We start from the raw sequence: 27,347 nt of genomic DNA on the forward strand, positions 1-27,347 counted from the left end.
CGCGCTGATCGCAATCGCGATTTCTCGTAAAGCTGCTTCCGATGGACTCCGCTTGGCCTTGCCGATTGCGATATGCCGATCGGATCTGGACCGTTGATCGGCTAGATCCGACGGCTCCTGTGCATCGTTCTTTTGACGTCCGATAGCTTTGTTTTTCACTGTTTCTTCATGTTTGTTCACTCCCGATAGTGTTTTCCGCCTTTTGTAAGGTTTTTCCGTATGCAATAATTTTTGATTTTGAAGACTTAAAGGGTGTTTTAGATCATATAAGTTATATAATGATTGATTTATCAAAGTTCTGACTTAATCCACTTCATCATATATTAAACAGAAAATAAGGGGTTGATTCACTTAATGTGAATGAATGCTTTTTGCTAAAATAGTCATGAGTAAAGCTAGCAAGAGGACGTGATGTTTCCATGGAGATATGAGCTAAGAAAATCAGATTTTCTTCTTTTGCTAGAACAATTTAGCCAAGATAACCCTTTCAACCTCATTTTTTGAGGATTTTATTATTCTTTTGGTAAAATAATACCTTAGAGTGAGTGAAGGAGAGGAACAAACTGCTGAAGGAGGATATACAAGTCATCTAAGCCATATTTCAGCCATGGAAATGAGAACAAAGATAGGTTCAATAGATCTTCCTGATAGCAAAGGCAACTCAAGAACCGTGGATAATGATGCTTTGAGGAATTTTGCCACCAATTCAATGTCTTTTGGTATTCTTATGGAGTTTAATGTTGTCGATCTTTCTGCTACAGAGATTCAGTGGGTGTTCATCATTGGATATACTTCATACAAATCTGAAACATCCAGCTTGAAAACTTTACTTTAATACATTACCAGGCTTTTATGTGCAGCTTAGGTTATCAAATTAAAGGTTTTTACCGGCTTTCTATGGTCTTAAAAGATGGAGCTGCAAATTAAAATTAATGGAAGGTCAACTAGATCCATATCAATCTAATTCCAATTACATGGGTGGAAAATCCATTACAACATAAATTTCTGAAGTTTTTTCTTTTTGATAACAAGGAAGTTACAAACTTTTTCTAGATTGCAAGAATCTATTCATATCTGGTCATAACCATCTGTTCCAGAGATACTACGTGGTTCTAATTCAGATGCAAAGAAAATTGATCTAAGTTCATCTAGCAGCATTAGCAGTATTGTGAATTGAATTGAATTTCATCAGATAAAATAATCACAACTCATATACAAGTCTGCAGAAAATACATCTCAAATTTTCAGGCAAATGGTTCAAGCAAATGGAAGCATTGGCAGGTACTTCTGCACAGGCCTAAGTGTCTAGGCATGCAGAAGTTGCCCAAGATCTCAGACACTTGCTCTAGTGTGAGCAAGTTGCTTTTGTAACTTAGCCTAAGTTTTGACTTAGGAAAACACATAATTATTATGTTGGCTAATTGAGCTGTAAACTTAGGAAAAATGAAATATTTACTTTAATAATTATATTTTAATCTCAGCCCTTGATCTCAAGTGAGGCGAGATCTAATCTCAGTCGTCAATCACTTTGGAGATTAGGGTTAGGGATTTAGCTCAATGTAAAGTTATAAAAGCAAGGCTAAGGAGAGGGAGAAGACATACCATACAACAACACAAGACATTGAGAGAGACATCTCAATGAGGAGTGTGATACTTTAGTGTGTTGGGTTCGAGGAAGTGCAGAAGAAGAGATTGGAGATCTCTATTAGCCAAGGGGATCGATGATTGAACTAGGGCATGATCTGTTGAATTAGATCCAAGGTATATTATAATTTGTGATTTTCTTAGTTGGGCTATTATCCCTGGATGAGAGTCCAAGTAAGTTCTGAATACTAATGAAGAACTGTTGATTGGACATAATCTATTTGTATAATATTGAGATTGGTTGTGTGAAATCTTCTTTCACTAATTATGTTAAGAATCTAGCTGTGCTTTCATTCAGTAGATTTGTAATCTGCTAGGTTAATGAATTGTTAGGTGCTAGGTTCAATGAAAAATTAATAGTTTGCAGAAGGATTTTTTTTTTGCTTTTTGTTTATATAGGCACATTGGATGAGTAGTTAAGAGGTTGGACATTTCATTTTCTAGACACTTTGATAACAACAAACAACTCTTCACTTTCCCATTCTTTAGTTCTCATACCACTAGCTCCACGTCAAGCGAAGGAATTCATGGCAACCTGTCACCCATGACTCATTATGGTGCAACTTATTTCTTTGGTAATCTGTGATTTTTTTGATCCTGTTTAATCTAAACTATATGAATGCATTGAGTGCCATTGAATAATTTTTCTTGCAGTGTTTTGGTAGTTTAGAGTGCATTTATTTTGAATTTGCTTCACTTAAGGAATGCATTGATAGAGCACTTTCCTAAGCCAATATTAAAGAGCATTTTTTTGGGGCTCGAGACACATTCGGATGTCTATAAATAATATAGTGATCTGCATTCAATGGGTAAATTTGTTGTAGAGGAGGAATACACATAGGAAATACAAGAAGTTTCACTTGGTTGGACACCCTTGTAACAAGTTGTTGGCACCCCTTCAAGTAGTACCACATTAGTCTTCATCTCTATATATAATTTTCACTTCTACATATCTTAGGGTATTTTGAAAGTTCCCTAGGCCACTTGGAACCAACTTTAGCTAATCTAATCGATTGTCTTGTTGCTATAGTGCATCAAGAACCACACTTGGAAATATTACTCTCTAGTACCTAGGTCAGTAGGTGGTATGGCTAAGGGTATGGTTGAGCCTCCATAGTTGGTGCCCAAAAAATTAGGTCTAGTACTACTACTGGACCTTGCACGTATATTAGAGAGCTATAGCACTTGGCACTCCCTTGTGCTTGGGACCCTCGAAACCTCACTCTTTGCTAATAGTCCATAAAATTCCTACATAAATTGTAGTATTGGGAATTTGAGAATTTTGTCAACACAATAATATCCAGGCTAGTATAACTTTGTAGGAGTAAGACAAACAAATTATGGGTCCTACTCAGAGGACCTATCTTAGCAAAATCTTTGTGTAGAAAATATTGTCTTGGTACCACTTTCTAAGTAAAGTCTTTTTGGAGGACTCTTTTTCCCTACTACTAGGCAACTATCTCAATAGACCCATAACACAATGTTGATTGGACGGTACCATCTTCTGGGAACCTTTTTCTTGTGGACCTATTATTACACAAACTAGTAGGCCATATAAATAGGTAAAAGCTAGAGGGGACAACAACACACTGGGACAGAGGCCCACTACCACCACAACCCAAGTCCCCTTCTCTACTCTGATTTTCACCGACGGGAGTAGTCCTAGTATCCCTCACGTGATAGATGTGTCTAGGATAAGTTTGAAGTGAGGCAAGATGTTTCATTCAATGGAAAGGTTCAATGAAAGTACGAGCTTTGGGAGAAGATGGGAAGACTTTCGAAGAAAAACCCCTTGAAAGAAAGACTACACGAGACCTAGGGTCGAGATATTTGACAAGATAAAAGTTCATCCAAGATCAAGGTAGTCTAGAGAAAAAGCTATGAAAGATATACTTCAACAAGTACTAAAGCACAAGCCTTAAAGAAATCCCCAAGTTGAAGGATTAACACCCAGGGTTCCGTCTTGATGTGATGACTAGGGTATCAAATTATGTGGACAATCCACTGTGGGAATTGCCTCAAATCGGGAGGAGATCTAGAGGAAACACCAACGCAAAAGGCTGTCCAAATGGTTTTGCAAAAGCTCCTCTCTAATGCAATTCGCACGAAGCCCTAGGGAGGCCTCCTTATCCTTAAAGGGATGAGGAAAAAGAGGGGACAAAAAGGTGAAAGAAAGATGATTTGTTGAGTTGAGAGTGATCACCAAGGGTTTGGACCGATGCCTAGCTATTGGGAGAATTGGAGTCAAAATGATCTTGGTTTGTCAACCTCACTCTTCAAGGAGACCCAGAGGCAACTTCACTAGCCCTAATGGAGGCAACTACACGACTACTATAGAAATTTACACTTCATTGGCCATGATTAATGGAGTTTCAAGGATGAAATATGCAAAATGACCTCTAGGAATATTCATTCATTCATTACCCATGAATAACACATGCAAAATTTCCAATAGCTTCAATGTTCTTACAAAATTTCATTAATTAGGGCACACTAAAAACCAGAAGACAAGATTCCATGCATTAGACATGCATTAGATCAGAAATATAGCATTAAATGACACCTACAGACAATGATGAATATATCCATTCACCAAATTGCCAACAATGAGCTACTTGAAAATCCCAAGTGTGATGGTTTTTAACGAGACTAAGTCTCATGTATTTATACAAGCTGTAGCAATTTGAATTTCTTATTACAAAGCCCTTAAAACATAACAAATGATGTGAAGACCCTTGGTTACAAACCAACCAAGATAACATTAACATTAATTATTATTTAATTTCTCCTTTAGCTCATGTCATTAATGCAAAGTGCTCTCCAATGCTAGCGTTGAGGCCTTATGTGCTGAGGATGAGGGTGAGGGCCTCAAAAGTGATGAATAAGAGGGGGATGCCCTCCAAATGTTGCAAAACATCTCCAAACCTTAAGTTGGGCTCTGTGGGCTCCAAATGGCTCAAGATCAATGAGGGATAGAAAGTGACATATGCCCTCTCATGTCTCCCCAGGAAAGACAAAACCTTCTTTGGGCCCTGGATCCCTTTTAGGGAGGCCAAGTCTAGGATGAAAACCCACCTGCAATTCTGTATAAGATCCAATGCATCTCCTCACCTTCTAATACAATAATTTATTAGTGTGATTGAGTAAATATGCTTGCTAATCAAGCGCAGAAGTGGACACTTCATAGTGGCTTTCCCTTCCAATGAGGCTTTAGACGTGCCCAGAGGTTTCCTTCCTTGGCAAGAGATGTTAATGAAGGACCCTATTAGGTGGTTTCAACCTTTAAGGGAGTGAGAGGTCCATGGTACATCCACCCCAGTGATGCACGAAGCGCCCCCCCCGGTTCCAAGCCCCGAAGCGCGTCCCGTACGGAAGCGCCTAGGAAGCTTGGCCGGAAGCGCGCTTCCGAAATTTTTAGACGCTTCCTGGAAATTTGGAAGCGCTGGCGCTTCCGAAGTGCGCTTCGTACGGCGCTTCCCAGACGCTTCCCAGGCGCTTCCCAGATGCTTCCCAGACGCTTCCGTACGCTTCCAGAAAAGCATTTAGAAAATCGTTTTTTTTTTCAATTTTTTTTTAAATTTTAGGTGAGTTTGCTTGTTGGGGGTGGGTCCACCTTGGGTTAGGGTGACAAATGAAAGCAAAAAAAAATATAAATATAGCAGATGCTCCCTCATGGTAATGTTAAATTCTTAAAGTAAAAGTGACATTCTCCTTTATTTTTCATTTTCATCCTTTTACTTAAATTTTTAACATTACCATGAAATGACTCAGAATGTTTGAGAGTGGTTCCAGCCTCATTGGACTTCATATGGAGAAAATAGAATTTCATATCCTATTCAAAATTCAGCAGACTTAACAGTTTTCAGGTATTCAGGATCAATGGGATTGTGGCATTTCATTAGATTATATCAAGTATGAAGGTATGCGATTAGCATTTAATCAAGAGTACCAAGCCCTATATGAACCCTGGTGTTGGTGGTGTTAATTGTTGAACTCCTTTGTCACGCGGCACGCCCTTAGCAAAAAAATACCTTTCAATCAAGTCAAAATCATCGATCAAACATGTTAAGCTTTTTCTACCATATTTTAAGTCTTGAATTAGGTAGTTTGATCAAAATTGGGCAATGTTGACTAATATCCCTAGACAATCGAGGTAGAGGCAAAGCCTAGACAAGAGGAGAAGAATCTAGATTCTAGATCATTAATGTACAATGGATGTTATATCTATCTTGATTTATGCAAAAATATGCATGTTTTCATGTCTTCTACAATTAATTTGGTATTTGGGATGTTTGTTTTGAGTATAAATGCAAAAAAATATAAAAATATGTATATATATATATATATATATATATATATATATATATAGCAGACGCTTCCGCGGACGCTTCGCTTCCTAGATTTTTGGAAAATGACGCTTCAGCGTCCCCGCTCCCAAAAAACGCTTCCGCTTCGCTCCCGCTTCGTGCAACATTGATCCACCCAATGGCAGGTGTCATGTGAAATAGTGATGGAACAAAGTAGGGGCAAAAAGGGAGGCTTCAAGCCACATGCCATGGTACAAGGGTAGCTATGATGAAGGAGGCCCACACCTTGGGTGTACGAATGTAGGAGGTAGCAATCATGGTACATGAGTTATCCCGATCTTTGTTTTTTGACCCTTTTTCATTTGTCTTTTGCCTTTTATTGTTTTTTCTAAATTTTACTGCTCGGGGCTCAAGGGGATGAGAGCATGGTGTGCAAGATATACAGTGATCACCCCCTTAAGGTGGGGCAGTTCATCGCTCACCAGGGGTTGGGAGATTCATGGGTTCCTTAATGATGCAAGGGGCACTCATAGGGGCCCTAGGAACTAGGGTGATGGCCATAATGATAGGGGGTAGAGTTCATGCTTGGATTTTGCCTACATGCGAAATTTTATTGTCCCAACCATCTTTTGCATTTTGTGGTACATTTCTTATTGTATGTGTCCATGCTATGCTTTTATCTTTCTCTTTAGCTGCATGAACCTCTAGGGCATCATTCGAGGCCCAACCCAAGGTGTGGACAAGCGGAAGGGGTGACTAACACCTTATGGACCTAATGGACAAATGTGGACCTAGATGGGGAAAATGTTAAAAGGGCTTGAAATGAGCAAAGGGGAGTGAAATATATGGTATTGAGAAGTGGGATCATGCGACCAAATTTTAGGGTTTCCCATGTAGTGCCACTCCTAAAGCTAATAGCCAATAAAGGAGATCCCATGGGACTAGGATACAGGATTAACCTCCAAGTTGAGGTAAGGGAACAAGAGTACAGTCAAAACCCATTCTTTCCTCCGAATCCCCCCACTAATCCATGCCCAAATGTGCACAAGAAAAACAAGCATAAACACCCAATTACATAATGAAAAATCATACCTTCAGGGTTGGATGGCCCACCTTCAAAATATGATCACAACAGATGAGTGAGGGCACATAATCGTTGTCTCAGGTCGTGGAGAATGTTAGCACATCAAGCTATTGGTGGCTGCAAGGGGCTCCTGGCTGCTGACTGAAGACAAATCTAGAAGAAAATTTCTCCTATAGGGATCATTTACTAGTGGTGGGTAACATCTGGCTCCAACTGGGACATGAGCTCTTAGTAGAGTGCATGAATAATGTACTCAAACAGGGAGGTCATGAGAACACCAACAATCACTTGGGACTGTAGACTTGTTAATTGCATGTCATAGACCAAGCAAACAGGGCAACATGTTTTGATGGCGTCCTTTGATTGCCCATGCTTTTGTTAGTCCATAAAATCAAACAGGAAATAAAATTAATGCAAGTCTAATCTGAATGCACCTAATCTAGCATGAGAACATAACGTTATATTAAATTCTAATGCAAAAACTAGTATTTAATGCATCCTACTCTAACATGCACATAATATACAAATGCTAAGTGTAATCATAGAGCCAATACAACAACCAAGACATTATTAGATCAATATAAAAACACCTACCCCTATGATTATTCACGTAATAAATCCTTGAAGTAAAGATAAGAAGAATCATATATAGGGTCACAAGGGTGGGAGGTGGGAAAATAAGAGACCCATACATCATAGAAATGAACTCTGGCTGAAGGGAAAGACATCAACTTTCATAATCGAATCTACGCTTCCAACCAGAAGATGGAGATGTCAGTAATCAAGCTCATGAACCTTCGACGAAGAGCCACCTCAAGCATCCTTATCATGGTCCCTCACAATGATGACAAACTTCATGTTTACCATAAGGTCACGATGTCAAGGAAAAGGGGACTGATGATATGGAGAGAGACAACAGGAAGATTGCTCAATAGGATGATTGGATGTAAGGAAGGGAACCACCACGTGCTCATTACCTTTAGAGCATGGTTGGGAAGAAGTGATATATCTAATGAATTGCTTATCCTCTAGGCCATCCTCAGAAGGGGGATAAAGCTCATAATCATTAGTGATTGCGTGAAAAGGGGCGAGGAAAGGATCCACTAATGACTTAGATATATCCCCAAGTTCATAAGGAAGGCAAGGCAAGATAGGGCCCTATTGATGTCATCATCGGTGTCATAGATAGGGTCTTCATTACAAGGATGGCCACTAACCTCCCATTTCTCTTTTTCAATATATAAATAATCTCCAATATCATCATCCAAGGGCTTGGATGGAGCACCTTTATGCATAATGAGAGGTAGAACACCCTTATTAAGATTTGGGCTGCATTCAACCACCCCTTCCAAGGTACATTTTCCATCAACATCCTCATCACTCGATTCATGCGAATCAGGTAGGAAAGGCTTTTCTTGGCTTTCTTCTTCTTTATTACTTTTATTGTTGATCTCATCTTGATGATCTAGAAAGAGGGCTTCCTTTCCCTCATTTTCTTGAACATTACTAGAGCCACCTTTCTCGACTTGGTGATTAGTCCATTGCTTCATGAAAATATCTTTAAATTGATCAAAGTTGAAAATGCTTTCTGGATGCAATTCACTATACCAATTCCAAGCATTTCCTTCTAATGTTAATGCAAAGAGCATCATAATAATATCTTCTATGTCTTCTTTGTACACAAGAAGCTCATTGTAGAACATTAAAGTGATTTCGTATGCAAAACTATGCACATGGTCTAGGGCACCAACAACATCACTTCCATCAAACTTAGACAACTACTCTAGGTACTTGTTAGGCAATTGGTAGATGGGATCAGGGTATGCATCAAAGTTCAATGGTTTGAATGAAGTAGACTTGTGATAATCAACAACATTTTGATTTCTTTGCTCACGACATTCATCATAGAGCCCTTTAATCCTAGGAGGAGGGTCTTCATGAATGCAAGACATCCTATTAGCTTATGCATATCACTTATGTAGGAGTCGCCAAGGTGAACTTAAGTTTGCCTTGAGAGATGCTTGCTTCACCCTACAAGCATTGACCTTGAAGTTCAATGAAGAACCAGGGTTTTGTTCTTCCAATGGAATATGGGAACAAGACACATGTCTTGTGTCCCCGACAATGACACAAAAATGTTACTGTAGAAACTAGCAGGCCTTGTGAATAGGCAAAAGCTAGAGGGCACAACAACACCTTGGGATAGAGGCTCACTGTCACCACAGCCTAAGTCCCCTTCTCTTCTCGGAATATCACCGACGGGAGGAGTCTTAGTATCACTCACTTGTGATAGATGTGTCTAGGATAGGTTTGAAGTGAGGCAAGTTTGTTCATTCAATGGAAAGGTTCAATGAAATTATGAGCTTTGGGAGAAATTGGAAAGAATTTCCAAGAAAAACCCCTTGAAAGAAAGACTACACGAGACCTAGGGTTGAGATATTTGACGAGATAAAAGTTCATCCAAGATCAAGGTAGTCTAGAGAAAAGGCTACGAAAGATATACTTCAACAAGTACTAAAGCACGAGCCTTGAAGAAATCCCCAAGTTGAACGATTAGCACCTAGGGTTCCCTCTTGATGTGATGATTAGGGCACCAAATTTCGTGGCAAATCCATTGTGAGAATTGCCCCAAATCGGGAGGAGAGCTAGAGGAAACACCAACGGTGAAGGTTGTCCAAACGATTTGCAAAAGCTCCTCTTTAATGCAATTCACACCAAGCTCTAGGGAGGCCTCCTTATCCTTAAAGGAACAAGGAAAAAGAGGGGAGGAAAATGTGAAAGAAAGATGATTTGTTGAGATGAGAGTGATCAATAAGGGTTTAAGACCAGTGCCTAGCTACTGGGACAATTGGAGTCAAAATAATCTTGGTTTGTCAACCTCACTCTTCAAGGAGACATAGAGGTAGCTTCACTAGCCCTAATGGAGTCAACTACACGACTACTCTAGAAATTTACACTTTGTCGACAATAATTAATGGAGTTTCAAGGATGCAATATGCAAAATAACCTCTAGGAACATTCATTCATTCATTATCCATGAATAACACATGCAAAATTTCTAATAGCCTCAATGTTCTAACAAAATTTCATTAATTAGGGCATGTTAAAAACCATAAGACAAGATTCCAAGCATTAGACATTCACTAGATAAAAAATATAGCATTAAATGACACTTACAAGACAATGATGAATATATCCATCCACCAAAATGCCAACAAAAAGCTCCAAGAGAGATGGCGAAAATTTCCAAATGTCAAAATGCATTTAATCCATCCAAATCTCTCCACAAATTGCAGGCCGAAAATATCTAATGAGCTAGCTGAAAATCCAAGTGTGATAGTTTGTAATGAGACTAGGTCTCATGTATTTATACAAGCTCTAACAATTTGAATTGCTAATTACAAAGCCCCTAAAACATAACAAATGACGTGAAGACCCTTGGTTACAAGGCAACCAACATAGCTTTAACATTAATTATTATTTAGCTTCTCCTTTAGTCCATGTCATTAATGCGAAGTGCTCTCCAAGGCTAGTGTAGAGGCCTTATGTGTTGAAGATGAGGGTGAAGGCCTAAAAAATGATGAATAATAGGGGGATGCCCTCCAAATGCTGCAAAACACTTCCAAACCCCAAGTTGGGCTTTATGGGCTCCAAATGGGTCTCCAAATGGCTCAAGATCAAGTTGATGCTCCATCAATGAGGGCTAGAAGATGACACATGCCCTACCATGTCTCCTCAAGAAAGACAACCTCCTCCGAGCCTTGGATCAATTGCCAAGTATCGAGTGGAATGTGTAGCCCGCTTGACAATGTGGTCCAAGTGCATCATCATCTCTGTATAACTAGGGCACGAACAGGCAATGTGGTGGTGCTAAAGAAGCCCATGGTGTGGCAATCAATGCTCTGCATGCTGGGAGGCGAAGTCCAAGATGAAAACCCACCTGCAATTCTATATAAGATTTAATGCGTCTCCTCACCTTCCAATACAATAATTCATTAGTTTAATTGAGTAAATATGCTTGCTAATCAAGGGCACAAGTGGACACTTCATAGTGGCATCCCTTTTAAATGGGGCTTTGGACATGCCCAGATGCTAATCAAGGGCACAAGTGGACACTTCATAGTGGCTTTCCCTTCCAAATGGGGCTTTAGACATACCCGTATGTTTCCTTTCTTGGCAAGAGAGGTTAATGAAGACCCTATTAGGTGGTTTCAACCTTTAAGGGAGTGAGAAGTTCATGGCACATCTATCAAATGGCAGGTGCCATGTGAAATAGTGATGGAACAAAGTAGGGGAAAAAAGGGAGGCTCCAAGCCACACGCCATCATACAAGGGTAGCGATGATGAATGTAGGAGGGAACAATTGTGGTACATGAATCACTGCTTGGGGCTCAAGGGGATGAGAGCAGGATGTGTAAGATATATCAGTGATCACCTCCTTAAGGTGGGGCAGTTCATCACCCACTAGGGTTTGGGTCATTCATGGGTTCCTTAATGATGCAAGGGGCATTGATAAGGGCCCTAGGAACTAGGATGATGGCCATAATGATAGGGGCTAGAGCTCATGCTTGGCTTTTTTCCACGTGCAAAATTTTATTGTCTTGACCATCTTTTGCATTTTGTGCTACATTCCTTGTCCTATGTGGCCATGCTATGCTTTTATCTTTCTTTTTAAATGCATCAACCTCTGGGGCATCGTTCTAGGCCTAACCCAAGGTGTGGACAAGGGGAAGGGCGCAACCAACAACTTGTGGATCCAAATGACCAATGTGGACCTAGATGGGCAAAATTGTTAGGTCCCTATAATACTAGTGATTCCCCCATTACTATTGTCATTGTATTCCTTATTGTTATTATTGTGCCCTATAGAATCCCACTATTGTTATTTTTGTGCCTTTATATTATTATTGTTAGGTTGGCTTGGTTATATTGTGACCCCTTAGACTCCTATATATAGAAAGGAGGTTTTGTCATTTGTATCATCCAAGAATTGTTCATTTGTGTAATGTAAAGGAGGTTGCCCCTCAAAGAGGCTGAATTCTAAGGCGTTGATCTATCTTTTCTATCTTTTGTGCGCTGGTTTCATAACGTTTGGTATCAGAGCTTTGGATTCTAGGATTTTGCTGCTCCAAACAGGTCATCGTGCAATTTTCGCTATAAATTTTTTCCTGCGACGTTTCAGAAGCGAAAAAAACCCATTTGAGACGAAATTGTGTTGAACCTCGCATTCGAATTTCAAATCTTGTCTCCCTATATTTTCGGAGATATAATCTGAGGAAGTTAGGGTTTTTGCAGACCCCCGAATTACATTCCAAACAGGTCACCTTGGGAGAATCGTCATAACTTTCTCTTTGAGCATCAGATTGAATGTTTGTAAGAAGTTGTAGAAGGACTGGCTGTAGTTGCTTGGGTACCATTTTCAAAACCTAAGGTTGAAACAGTGACCTGCGGCACGTCGTACAAGTTCGCTCTACTGAACAAGTCTATACTCAGGTCATCGTGGGAGATTTGGCATAACTCTTCATTGGAGAATCCAATATTGATCAAAATTGCAGGGTTAGAAAGCTTCCTCAGAGGTTACCGTAGGAAGCAATTTCAGACCTGGGAGATCCAAAATTACAGAGATACATCAGATTCAATATCAAGCTTCTATAAAGTGAAAAAAGGTGTGTAGTTTTTTTTAAATTTTTGCATAAGTTTGGTTTGAAAAATTAGTTTGAAGGAATTCAAAGGGCATAGTGAAGCATTATTATCGGTAATTGATGCCCCAAAGAAAGAAAATGGAAACACTTAGTAAGCAACCTAAAAGCTCTAGCATGACTCATGAAGAAGAGGAAGAAATGCAACATGATAATATTAAAATTACGTGAACAAGTGCAACAAATTTCACTCGCACAAAAAGTAACAGAAAATAAGATGGATGGTTTAAAGAAAGACGTAGAAGCTAAGATGGATGGTTTAAAGAAAGGCATGGAAGCTAAGATGGATGGTTTAAAGAAAGGCGTAGAAGCTAAGATGAATGACGTGGAAGCTAAGATGGATGGCGTGGAAGCTAAGATGGATGGCGTGGAAGCTAAGATGGACGATTTGAAGATAGATTTGAAGACAAGCATGGAAGATTTGAAGACAGATTTGAAGACAAATTTGACAAAGTTTCTACAAGAAATGCTTACTAATGGCGAAAGGGTAGTAAAGGAAACTCATGATGAGAACAAAATAAATGTTAATCATGATTTCATAGACTCTAATGTTGGATCGAAGAACCACCATGTTCCAAAGATCGATATGAGGAAGTTTGATGGCAAGGATCCCAGAACATGGATACTACAGATGGAGCAATTTTTCGATCTCCATAATGTGCAAAACACACAAAAGGTACGCATTGCAACTTTATATTTGGAACCAAATCAGTTTGTATGGTATCGATGGCTTTGCTCTCATAAACAAATTGTCACTTGGGCTATTTTTACGGATGAAATGATAGCACATTATGAGGATACAAAAAGCAACACTTTTTTTAGCCAATTGATAAATCTCAAACAAAAGGGTTCAATGATGGAGCACATTGAGGACTTCTAAAAATTGAATATAAGGGTAAAAGATATTGCAGAGGAGCATAGGATTGATGTGTTCATAGGGACTTTAAAAGATAACATCCAACATGAGGTTCGCCTTTGGGAACCAAATTCATTGGAGAAGGCATTTAGGTTGGCAAGAAAAATGGAAAGCAAAATTATGGCAACAAGGAAGCCTACCACTCAAAATCATAAAGATGGAAGTGTTGCTGCCCCTAGCCATCCACAACCTACAAGGTTGACACCACAACAATTGGAAGAAAAAAGAGCAAAAGGGCTTTGTTACAGTTGTGATAGCAAATACACTAAAGGTCATAAGTGTGCCGAGAAGAAATTATTTTACATAGATTGTGAAGAGGAGGAAGAAAAGGAACAAGAAATGTCAAAAGAAGAGGATATACACCAGGAACAAACCCTAGAGAAAGAAGAAATGAATCTGACCATATCTTGTAATGCATTGGCTGGAATTACCACTCCTCAAACTATCAAGATAGAAGGGCATATCAAGAAGAAAAAGGTAATAGTGTTGATTGATTCAGGAAGTACCCATAATTTTATTCATTGTAAGATAGCCAAGGCATTTAATTTCTTCCTATATCCAATGCCAGAGTGTCAAGTGATGGTTGCAAGTGGAGGAACCATAAATTGCTCAGGAAAGTGCCATAATATCAAGCTATCCATGGGAGAATATGTATTGAATAGCCCAATGCTTTCCATTTCAATGGGTGGTGTTGATGTTGTACTAGGAGTCCAATGGCTACAATCCTTGGGTACAATAGCTTTTAATTTTCAAGAAATTTTCATGAAATTCTCTGCAAAAGGAAAGGAAGTTGAATTAAGGGGTATCGCAGGCAAACCGGGAAAGATAATCAACTCTAATGGAATAACAAAGCTTTTAAAGAAAGAACATCAAGGCATAATTGCACAATTATGTTCACTAGAGGTTCCCACATCGAAATCATCCATTTCTCCAGATCTCCAAAAATTCTTGGACAATCATTCTAAGGTATTTGAGACTCCCAAAGGCCTCCCACCTATTCGTGATCATGATCATGCGATCAATTTGATTCCAGGAAGTGTTCCTCTAAACATCAGGCCTTACAGATATCCCTATGTCCAAAAGAGTGAAATTGAACGTATGGTTGCAGAAATGCTAGAGGCTGGTATAATTCAACCTAGTCAAAGTTCTTTTTCTGCTCCAGTAGTATTGGTTCACAAGAAGGATGGATCATGCCGCATGTGTCCAGATTATAGGGAGCTTAACAAGCTCATTATTAAAGATAAATTTCTCATTCCTGTCATTGATGAATTATTGGATGAATTGCATGGATCAATTTACTTTAGCAAGTTGGATCTTCATTCAGGATATCATCAAATCAGAATGAAGACTGAAGACATTCGAAAAACAGTATTTAGAACTCATGAGGGTCATTATGAATTTTTGGTCATGCCTTTTAGCCTTACTAATGCACCTTCTACATTTCAAAGTTTGATGAATTCCATTTTCAAACCCACCCTTAGAAAATTTGTGTTAGTATTTTTTGATGATATACTAATCTACAGCAAGTCTTGGAAGGATCATGTCCAACATGTTGACATGGTGCTCAAACTATTGGAGGAGAAACAATTATATGCAAAAATCTCCAAATGTTTCTTTGGAGTACAAGAGGTGAAATATCTGGGTCATATTGTATCTCATGAAGGTGTTAAGGTAGACCCTAACAAAATTAAAACCATTAAGGAATGGAAAATCCCCACATCCATAAAACATCTACGTGGATTTCTCGAGTTGGTAGGGTATTATCGCAAGATTGTTAGTAATTATGGGAGAATAGTAGCACCTCTAACAACATTATTGAAGAAAGATGCATTCTCATGGACTCCAGAAGCAACAAAGGCCTTTGAACATCTTAAAGAGGCAATGTGCCAAGCACCAGTCTCAGCTACATCAGACTTCACAAAAACCTTTATTGTGGAATGTGATGCCTCAGGAAATGGAATTGGTGTTGTTTTAACGCAAGAAGAAAGACCCATTGCTTTCGAAAGTTATCCAATCAAAGGAAAGTATTTACACAAAGCTATTTATGAGAAGGAAATGCTGGCAATACTACATGCACTTAAGAAATGGCGACCCTACCTAATGGGAAGACACTTCAAGGTAAAAACATATCATGATAGTCTTAAATACTTTTTAGAACAAATATTATCTTGAGAAGAGTAGCAAAAATGGGTCACGAAGATGTTGGGCTATGACTTTGAAATCATCTACAAAAAAGGGAAGCAAAATGTTGTGGCAGATATACTCTCAAGAAAGGATGAGGATGTGGAAGCATTTCTTTGCGTCATTTCTATTATCCAACCAGATTAGATAAACGAAGCAAGGGATGAATGGAAGAATGACGAGGAAGTGCGGGCATTCATTCAAAAGATACAACAAGATCCCAATACACCTGTTACATTTAGCTGGAAAAATGATTCGTTATGGTACAAGGATCGATTATACCTATGTAAGAATTCCCAACTCAAACAAAAGATTCTTAGGGAATTGCACACCTCTCCCTTAGGAGGGCACTTAGGATTTCTAAAAACCTACCACAAGGTTAAGAAGTATTTTTTTTTGGGATGGCCTTAAATCAGATATTCAAAATTTTGTGGCAGAATGTTTGGTTTGCCAACAAAATAAAGTTGAAACCATTAAGACCCCAAGACTATTACAACCTTTATCAATTCCAAGCCAACGTTGGGAGGAGGTTTCAATGGATTTTATCACAGGTTTAGCCAAGTCCGAAGGAAAGAGTGTTATCTTGGTGGTAGTTGATAGACTTACCAAGTATGCACACTTTTGTGCATTACCTCATCCATTTAAAGCGAGTACAGTTTCTACTGCATTTATGGAAACAATTCAAAAGCTACATGGAAACCCAAAAATTATTGTAAGCGACAGAGATCCCATTTTCACTGGAAATTTTTGGACATAATTATTTTCTTGTCTCGGTACTCAGTTAGCTCATAGCACATCTTATCATCTTCAATCTGATGGGCAAACTGAGATAGTAAACAAGTGTATGGAAGGATATCTTCGTTGCTTTGTATCTGATAAACAGACACAATGGGTCAATTGGTTGCCTCTGGCTAAATGTGGTATAACACTTCCTTCCATACTGCAACAAAAATGACGCCATTTATGGCACTTTATGGATATCATCCACCATCCATCATATCATATTTAAGAGAAAATTCTAAGGTTCAAGCAGTGGAAGATCACATCGAGCATCAACAACAAGTTCTCCAACTCTTAAAGGATAACCTCACCTTGGCGTAGAATAGAATGAAACAACAGGCAGATCAACATCGCAGCAAAAGAAGTTTTGATCTAGGTGATTGGGTATTGCTATGGCTACAACCATATAAACTAGTGTCCCTCAAGCAAGCTAAGAAGGATAATAAATTATCATCAAAGTATTATGGTCCGTACAACGTGTTGCAAAAGATAGGTACTATGGCATACAAATTGGAGCTTCTTGCAGCCTCCCGAGTGCACCCAGTTTTCCATTTTTCATGCTTAAAGAAGGTTATAGGTGACAAGGTTCCAGTTCAAACAATATTGCTAGAACTTGATGAGGAAGGAAAAATCATATTGGAACTTGAAGCAGTCAAAGAAACAAGAACTCGACAGCTACAAAATCGATCAATTTCAGAGTATCTCATCAAGTGGAAGAACTTACCTGTTGAAGATTGCACATGGGAGTATGAGAATTTTATAAAGAAGCATCCAAAACTACTCAAGCATTGAGGACAACACTTTTTTGAAGGAGAGGGGCATGTTAGGTCCCTATAATACTAGTGATTCCCCCATTACTATTGTCATTGTATCCCTTATTGTTATTATTGTGCCCCATAGAATCCCACTATTGTTATTTTTGTGCTTTTATATTATTATTGTTAGGTCGGCTTGGTTATATTGTGACCCTTAGACTCCTATATATAGAAATGAGGTTTTGTCATTTGTGTCATCCAAGAATTGTTCATTTGTGTAGTGTAAAGGAGGTTTCCCCCTCGAAGAGGTTGAATTCTAAGGCGTTGATCTATCTTTTCTATCTTTTGTGAGCTAGTTTCATAACAAAATGTGAAAAGGGCTTGAAATGAGCGGAAGGTAGTGAAATATATGGTATTGGGAAGCGAAACCATGCAATCAAAATCAGAGTTTCCCATGTAGTGCCACTCCTAAAGCTAATAGCTAGTAAAGGAGATTCCACGAGACTAGGATACATGATTAACCCCCCAAGTTGAGGTAAGGGAACAAGAGTACGGTCATAACCTGTTCTTTCCGCTGTATCCCCCCACTAATCCATGCCCAAATGTATCCAAGAAAAGCAAGCATAAACAACCAATCACATAATGAAAAATCATACCTTCGGTATTGGATGGCCCACCTTGAAACATAAGATAACAACAAATGAGCGAGGGCGCACAATGGCTGGCTCTGGTGGCGGAGAATGGTAGCACATCAATCTATCAGGTGGCTGTAAGGGGCTACTGGCTATCGAATGAAGACAAATCTAGGAGAAAATTTCTCCTATAGGGGTCACCCACTGGTGGTGGGTAACAAGACCCACATCTCAATTTCTAGTTGAGGTGCAAAACTAGCTACCAGAGTCTCCACTTTGGAAACTATGTGTGATAAGTTGTAAGACACAATAGACTAGAACCTCTCCTCTACTTAGCAAAATCTTGATGCCATCCAAGCAAAGCTTTTCAACGTAGAGTCAATCCCAGATTAGTTTTCCGAACTCACGGTGACGCAAAATCAAGCCAAGAGTTAGAAATTGTAGGATCGACTACCCCAAAAGAAAGGAGTCAAATCATCCATTTCCACAAGGCCTCACTCTACTCCACATGTTTGTGATCGTATGACTCAAATATATTATAAACTCCCTCAAGTAGATCTCAACATATTTGATAGATATGATGCCATGAGCTGGGCCACCATATGAAACATTATTTTTCTTGCATGACATCAGAAATGACGTAATAATATTTTGTGTGGATGTTGTATATTTAGGTCTTGAACATTGGTAATGGTGGGAATGGCATAAGAATTCCCACCAAGGTTATATTGCTTGGACACAATTTGTTTGAGACCTTTATGTAGGGTTTGAAGTAGATACTCATTATTTGGGATGATTGACCAAGCTTAAACAATTTGATACCTTTGAAGAGTTAATCTCCACTTTTGAGCAACTTGCCATCTGCATTGAAGGCATGTTTGATACCTTTCTTTTGGGAATTCTTTATGAATGGTCTGAAAGAAGAGATATGTGCACAGGTCCTAATGGCTCATCCCACTAGTCGGAGTGAAGCCTCCTAAAGAGTTGGGGAAACTGAAAACATGATGACTGCTCAAATTAAAAGGACACTTTTTGTTCATTGTCCTTATCCCACTATCTCTCCCCTTACTAATCCCTCTCGACCTTTCAAGATCTAGAAGTGAATCGATACTGAAATTGTAGAGCACCAACTTAAAGGTCTTTGCTACAACTCTGATGAGAAGTTTTCTTTCCAAGAATAAATAAGAGGATTAAAAGCAAAGACCAAAACTTTGCAAATACAAAGAGGTGGGAAATGATGTTTTATTTCCATATTTTAAAAAACCCAAAATTCTTCTAGTTGAGGATACATTTCCAACTATACAAGAAGCAACTATGGAACTGATGGATCTAGCCATATCTGAATACATATCCAGGTCTGATTTGATGATATGTTGGATCTAACCTCCAAGGTTTGCAGATCAGAGAACATAGGTCCGGGCTCCAAACTTGCTTCAATCACTAAATTTGATTGGTTAGGCCTTGCTAGTGCAAAATCTAACACCTTAGTGCAAAGCCACACTAAGTAATTTAGATTGAGAGCAACAATGGGTTTAGTTATTGCTGTCACCATAGCAACTATTCCCCCACTATTTTGTGGTTTGATACAATCTCCACAAGGGAGGCTGACCTAATAGATCTTAGTGACTAAGTAACCCAAATGGTCTTTTAGGCTAAATACCCCCCTAATGGTTCTACTACAAGATTCACGCAAGGATAAATATTCAACGATTAGGCTTTCAGGTGATTTAATATGTAAATTCAAGAGGGCAAGTAAAAAAAGACCAATGGCTAAATCTAGGGGACTTAGAAAATCCTAAAGAGGTTCAAATAGGTTCCTAAGTAGAAGCAATCTAGAAGTCACACTTTGCTGCTGTAAACTAGGGTTATAATAAGAAAAATTACAGCATGCAAATATTTATAAAAACAATAAGAAAGTAAGTCTAAAATCTACGATAAATAAGTGAAAAATTAGGGCTATTCAAAGAGTAAATGAGAGGAAATTATAGCAATTTTCAATGGTTGAAAACACATAAAACTCAATAAATCCCTAGACGTCAGCCCTAATCCATAGCTGAAAAATGATATTTTTTTACATTTCCAATTAAATGCATGCAAAGTCAAACACTAGGACACTAAGGTCCAAGGTAAATAATATGCTGAAAAATGCAGATTTTGTTGTAATCTAACCCTAATTTACCCTAGAAAACAGACAAATGAAAATTTTAGGGTGTGATTTTTATTGATTTATGGATTGACACACGAAATAGGACTAGTGCCTTTCTCAATCAAGGGCTAATGGAGTCTAGTGCTACAAATCTGTTGAAGAGGACTGATGGAAGCGATTCCAAGGAGAGAGAGAGAGAGAGTTACACTTAGGTTTTTCAGTTCCTTAAACTCTAGTGTCCTTCTATCTTCTATGGAGATTGAAAAGGAGGAAATTACATGTAAGTTCCTCAAGAGAAACTTGATGAAAATCTTGTTGAAGGAGATGTTAGAGCCATAAAATATTCAACATTACTTTGGTGAAAATTTCATTAAAACCCTAATATTTCAAAAAGTACAAGATGGAATAAGATACTTACAAGAAAGTAGCACAAAGTCATCATAGAATCATTAATCCTCATCCAAGAGAGAAAACCATCCAATGTAAATATCCTCCCTAGGACAATTTGTTCCACTATTGCTCTATAGTGACAAAGAGAGAAAAAGTTAGCTAGTGCGCTTTTATCTCCAAGTACGTGTGACAATGAATTGAAGATAAATCAACTTCCCTCTATCTATGAGGGAAACCAAGTCAATTTATGTTAATATAGACAAAATTCCCTTAAAATAATATTAAATGTGATTACAATTTGTGTAGGTCACAAACTGACCTCCAAAGATAGCTAACTCAATGATAAAACATAAAAATAATCCTCCTTTAACTCTCACACATGAGCTAAAATCACTCCAAGGGTGATTCCATCCTTCAAAGGGTGTGCCTGTCATCAAAAGGTGCCATGGATGACTCAAGGGGGTGCATCTTATCCCAAATGTCACAACTCTCCACTAAATGGCATCCGATCATCAAGTCTCCATCATGGAAAACGTCATCCTCATCCAAGCGCACGCCATTAATCCAAGTCTTAAGAAGGGGATGTCATGGAGCAAGGTCATGATGTATTTATCTTGAGTAATGTACCATCCCCTCTAGGGGGTTCTCAAGTCATCATCATCAAATGTACTAAAAAACAAGGCAACCCCCATCAAGTAAGTGCAATTCTAGCTTGTGGGCCTCCTGTCATCCTTGGGGTACATCAAATCTATAAGTATGTCCTAGTTCTTGGGGTGTAGTGTTGTAGTTCTTGGAGAGAGAGAGGAGTGTTATAAACTATATTGAAGGCACCCCTAGGTCAACACTCCTTAAAATGTAGTCAATGCCCTAGGTAAAAGTGCCCCATGGAGTCATCAAGTGGGGTTGGACGTCCTCTCTAAAGTGTTGGAGAAGCTCATACAATCCCTGAAGGGATGGCAATTGTACCTGGGAACAAAATCTAACACATACAAAATCAAGTGATATCAAGATCATAGGTGCATAAAGCATAAGGGTATTAGAGTGCGCCATATTTAATAGAAAAGGGCATTAAAGTATTTCACACAAGCATCATATTCAAATGTATTTCTAGCATAAGACTTGTAAACATGTTATTTCTTAGGTATTGAAGGATTATCACAAGGCTATATTGGGTGCTTATGACCCTAATGGGAGGAAGAGTTCCTAGGCTAATCCGTCAATTAGCAGGTGCGAATGATCAATGACAAGACATCGATTTTACTTCATGGAGGATGCCCTTGTTTTGTACCAGCTATGAAATTCCAGCATCCTTGAGCGTTATAATGTGAAGGGGGAATGGAAAAAACAATGTTTGTCCTTCAAGTTAAATACTCCAGAAGACTTGGAATATGTAAATACTAAACCTCCATTGAGATATAAGAATATATATTAAAAAGTATGAATAATATTGATGATACAATTGAGAGTGAGGGTCCTGTATATATAGCTAGGAAGTACCTTTTCACGAAAAGTCATGTCTATAGAGACATGCCTCTTTGTTTAACTAATTATTATTTAATTACATATTATAATGATTATTATTTATTATCTATATTTATTATTTTTACATAAATTATGTTCATAACATTGCCTTCCTCTTCAAAAAGCTTTGTCCTCAAAGCTTGTTGATGAAAGGACTTGATCTCTTTTTCTGCTATGAATGTTTTCTTGTCTCGGGACAGTCTTCTTTGTCGATACAAGTTGATATGATCCTTTGAGTGACATATAAAATTGTCGCACGGAGGAAGGATCTGACCATCCTAAATTAACCTTTTGTGGAATCTTCTGATCACTAGAATTTTGTGATGAATATCTATCATAGGATTGGATTTTACAAACTTCAATATTCTTTGGAACATACATCTGTCGCTTGTGTTCTAAGTGATACTGGTACATAGATTTATTGGAAAGTCTGCTCTTGTGATTTGGATGTCGATAAATAGTTCTTCTGGTTGGACTTTCCTTTATCATTTTGACAACTTCCTCATTTCCTTCAGGTCTTGCTATTGTTGAGCTTGCATCATCATTTGGAATTTCCACTGTTTGAACTACAACATCTGCATAAGTTTTAATTTTCTTTGGTTTCTCATCTTCTTGAGTTATGATATTGATGGAATCGTTATTTGTTCTTTTATTTTCAACTTGAACTATTACATTTGACGACTTCGATACCTCCTTTGTGAGAAATTCTTCTAATTTGTTGTTTAGTGATTTTTTTCTATCATTTTTAAATTTCTTAATTTGAGTGAGTAGCTCTGATTATGATTTTTGAGACGTAAGAGTTCCTCATTTTTTGAGTCAACTTTATTTTGGCGTTCAAGCTTCTTGTCTATTAAACACTTGATTTGTTCTAATAATTTTTTACTAAGGTTATTTAAGTGTAAAATTTTCTCTTCCTTCTTTGATAAACTTTCGTTGAACTTCTTGTCAAAGATTTCTTTTTCTTGTTCTAACTTTTGCTTCTTAGTTTTACAGTTTTTGACTTGTACAAATAGTTTCTGGATATGATCTTTTAAATGAGATTTTTTGTCGTTTTTATTGGATATGGCCTCCTCAAGCTCTTTCTGCTTCTCCGATATTGAGTTTTGATTCCTTTGAGGTATTAATTTTGTAACAACTTTAAAGTCTTCTGATGAGGACATAATTGATTTTGACTTCATTGTCATGTCTCGAAATGTGATGATCTTTCCCTCATAAGAAAACATCAATTTTTTTTTCTCAATGTTTAACATGAATGCACCCAATTCTCTAAACCAAGGTTGACCAAGAATTATGTCAATCTTTCTATTATACGTGGTTACAACACGAAATTGAGATATGTACTCATAATGATCTACTATCACTTGTAAATCGCTAATTTCATACTCGTTTTGGCCACAAATATCTATCCTTTCACCATTGCTTGGATCTTGAATTAATCGTTGATTTGCCAAACTAATGTTGATGTAATTTTCCTTGTTGCTTGTGCTGATAGCAATAATAATTTCTTTTCCTTGGATCTTTCCTTTTGATGTAATTAATATGTGATCCATAACTGAAAGACCTTTATAGGAAAACCTTTCTTCCTTTGTCATTTTCATTTTTTTTGTGAATAAGATAGAATATATTATTGCACAAAAGCAATATTTACAAAAAGGGTTGGGTTGTGTGAGAAAAACACTCCAGCACCAGAGCCAACAACGCAGGCCTTCATAGCCTTAGATGGACCAATTTTTACATTGAAGTTTACAAAAGGAGGGAGAATTTTTGAGATGTTTTGAAAAATTACAAAAACAACCGTGCTGAGACTTTCTCCCATGATGCAGAAGGGAGGGATGACAGTGATGGAGGCATAATTGTCTGTAATTTCCTTATTGCCGATGATTTGCATGCCGATGAGAGCCCTTCGACGACTGAGAGCCTAAAAGAGGTACATAGCAAAAAGCAGCGTTGTGAAATTTGCGATATTATAGCGATTTTATCGTTTTATCGCGAGTTTTTCAACAAAACGAAAATATTGCGATTTTTATTCGAAATTATCGCGGGTATTTTTTTGCCCGATTTTTTGGAAATTATCGTGATAAAATCCAAAAAATCGTGATAAAAATGGAAATTATCGCGGGGCTTCGCGGCAGCGCGGTTTTATAACGATTTTTTTGGTTTTTTATGAATTCATTTGCATAGTCACGTGCACAGAGGGCATAGGAGAGCTGGGAGACGTTGTTGGAGAGGGTTTGAAGCTTTTTGAAGTGCTTAGAGGAGAAAATCAAGAGGAGGAGACCGATTTCTCCATAGAAACGGTATGGGGATCAATTCTTTTTTGTTTTCATTGTTTTTAAACATTGTTTTTGTATTTTTTCATTGTTTTTGGTTGGGTAAATTGGTATGGGCACCAATTTTTTATTTTTTTTTAAACATTGTTTATGTTTTTTTTCATTGTTTTTGGTTGGGTAACTTGGGTTTGGAATGGTTGAGTAACTTGAGTTTGGAATGGTTGTTTTTGGTTGGGTAACTTGGGTTTTCATTGTACAATGTAAAAATTAAAAATTAAAATACTAAATTGTAAATTTGTAACTTGTAATACTAAATTGTAATCCTTATTTTCCCATAGGTTTACAACTTCACCGAAACACCATTCAAGTTTGCAACTTCAAAGTTAAAAAACAAACATGCCAAGGAAATTGGATCCTTTTTGGGAATATGGTGAACCTAAAGCTCCGAATGATAGACTAAACTTGACTTGCATGTTGTGTGGCCACCCTATGTCTAGGGGGGTGTATAGGTTGAAGTATCACCTTGCACAAATCCTTGGAAATGATGTGGGGCCTTGTTCAAATACAAATCCTGAACTCATCCAAAGAGCCATGAAAGCATTGGAAATTTTAGACCAGAGTAGAGAGGCCAAAGAAGAAATCAAAAGGCAACTAAAAAGGTCAGCTGAAGCAAGTGGCACTGGTTCTACTGTAGCATCAACCAATCCGGTAGCTGCCACATCATTTTTTGTTCCTCGAACCACACCTGGTTCACAGCCATCTATCAGTTCAATGCTAAAAAGAACTGAGAAAGAACAAGTTGACAAGTTGCTGGCAAAATTTCTCCTTTGGAGTGATATTCCTTTCAGCATTGTAAGGAATAATCCATTTTTCCAACCTGCTGTTGATGCTATTGCAAGTGTTGGCCCAGGGTACAAAATCCCTTCTTATCATGATTTCAGAGGCCGGATTCTTCAAAATGAAAAGCTTGACTGCACCCAAAGATTGGAGGATTTTAGGGCATCATGGGCACAAACAGGATGCACTGTTATGTCAGATGGTTGGACTGACCAAAAGGGGAGAACCCTTATAAACTTCTTGGTTAGTTGTCCCAAGGGGACTATGTTTATCAAATCTGTTGATGCATCTGCACAAATCAAAGATGCAAGAACTTTATGTGATTTGCTAGATGTGTTTATTTTGGAGGTGGGTGCAGAAAATGTTGTCCAAGTCATAACAGACAATGCTGCAAATTATGTTGCTGCTGGCAGGATGCTTATGGACAGGCATCCTACTTTATTTTGGACACCTTGTGTTGCACACTGTATTGATTTGATGTTGGAGGACATAGGGAAAATTCCCTTTGTCAAAGATATTGTTGATTCATCCAAAAGCATTACAAAATTTATATATAACCATACATCTGTGCTTAGCTTGATGAGAAGATTCACCAACAGCAAAGAGTTGTTGCACCCCGCCATTACACGATTTGCCACCAGTTTCATATCTCTTCAATCCCTCTTGAATTCTATGTGGGATGTGAAGAGAATGTTTCTTTCAGAGGAGTGGCATGCTTTGCCAATGAGCCGCAAACTAGAGGGAGAGGCTGTATGCAGACTAGTTTCATACCAGGAAGACTTCTGGGCGGGGGTGCAGGAGGTGTGCGCCGTTACTGAACCTTTGGTAAAGGTTCTTCAGTTGGTTGATGGTGAGAAGTCCGCAATGGGCTATTTGTATGAGGCCAGGGATAGGGCCAAAGAAGCCATTCGGGTCTACTATGATGGTAAGGGAGATAATGGGTTTCAGAGACAACTCCTCCTATGGGGAGTGATTGATGAACGATGGAACAACACACTCCATCGTCCCATTCATGCTGCTGGGCTTTTCCTGAACCCCGCATTTTCTTATGCATGTGGGTTTGATTTTGATGCTGAGATCATCGATGGATTCTTATCCTGTGTCCAGAAGATGGTGCGATCTCCAGAACAACGTATAGATATCTCTAAACAAATTGAGACATATAGGATGGCAGGTGGCACATTTGGCTTTGAGATGGTTGTCATTGATAGGACGATTAAAATGCCAGGTATTTTTTAGTTTGTAACTTTGTTTCAAATTTCATTGTCTCTTCAAATTCCATTTTTTTCTTATGTTTATTTAAAATTTTATTTGTAATTTTGTTGTAGATGCATGGTGGAAAATGTATGGTAGTAGGGTACCCCTTCTGCAAAATCTTGCCATTTGCATCCTCAGCCAAACATGTAGCTCCTCAGGATGTGAGCGCAACTGGAGTGTATTTGAAAAAATATACAACAAGAAGCGCAACAGGTTAACACTTAAACATTTAAAATATTGCAAATTTCCAAATAAATTTTTGAATTCATTAGACAATATTTTTTTTTTTTTATAATTATTAATTATTATTTCATGATCTTTGTACAGGTTGGAGTCCCAACGACTTAATGACATGGTCTATGTCTACTACAATCTTCGATTGTGGGTGAGGCAACTTGAGAGGACACCTGATGTGGAGGCCATCTCATTGGATGGGATTGACACCACTGCTGCATGGAGGGTTGAGGCCGAGAGGCCTCTCATGGAGTCTGCTGATGATTGGTTAGTGCAGGATGTAGTGGAGGGGGAGGAGGAAGAGGAGGAGGAGGTGACACCACCTGCCCGGGCTACCCCTGCCACCAGTAGAGGACGTGGTCTACCTCCTATAGCTCCTACTTCTAGTTCTTCAGCTTCTAGAGCACATCAGACTCCACTGCCATCTCCACCAGCACGGGCACCAGCATCTACATCTAGAGGGAAAGGGAAAGCTGTGGCATTTTCTCGCAAGAGGGGCAGAGGAAATCAATAGGATTAGACTTTAGTTATTTTCTTCATTTTATTGTATATGACATTATGACATGATGAGATACATTATTATATTTTTTGTTGATATTTTGAGGCTGAGTTGGGACTCAGGAGTTAGGACTTACTATTCAAGACATGATTCAATGTTATGTGTGATTTTAGCACTAGAAATGATCTTAAACAT

The 27,347-nt window shown here is 38.3% G+C and overlaps 1 protein-coding gene and 1 pseudogene across 2 annotated transcripts in view; both read left to right on the top strand.

The window, feature by feature from the left end:
• Window positions 1-27,347, top strand: part of LOC149236455 (outer envelope protein 64, chloroplastic-like) — a 348,403-nt pseudogene that overhangs the window by 84,204 nt on the left and 236,852 nt on the right. The window lies entirely within an intron of this gene.
• Window positions 608-27,276, top strand: LOC149236456 (uncharacterized). Its single transcript, XM_089460996.1, has 4 exons — window positions 608-768; window positions 861-880; window positions 26,491-26,632; window positions 26,747-27,276. Exons 1-4 carry the CDS (start codon window positions 608-610, stop codon window positions 27,165-27,167), a joined length of 744 nt encoding a protein of 247 aa, XP_089317122.1. The 3' UTR covers window positions 27,168-27,276.

The sequence above is a fragment of the Pinus tabuliformis genome, chromosome 8 (assembly GCF_031772625.1).
Source record: "Pinus tabuliformis cultivar Carrire ecotype Pingquan chromosome 8, CPIR1, whole genome shotgun sequence".
Classification (NCBI taxonomy): Eukaryota; Viridiplantae; Streptophyta; class Pinopsida; order Pinales; family Pinaceae; genus Pinus; species Pinus tabuliformis.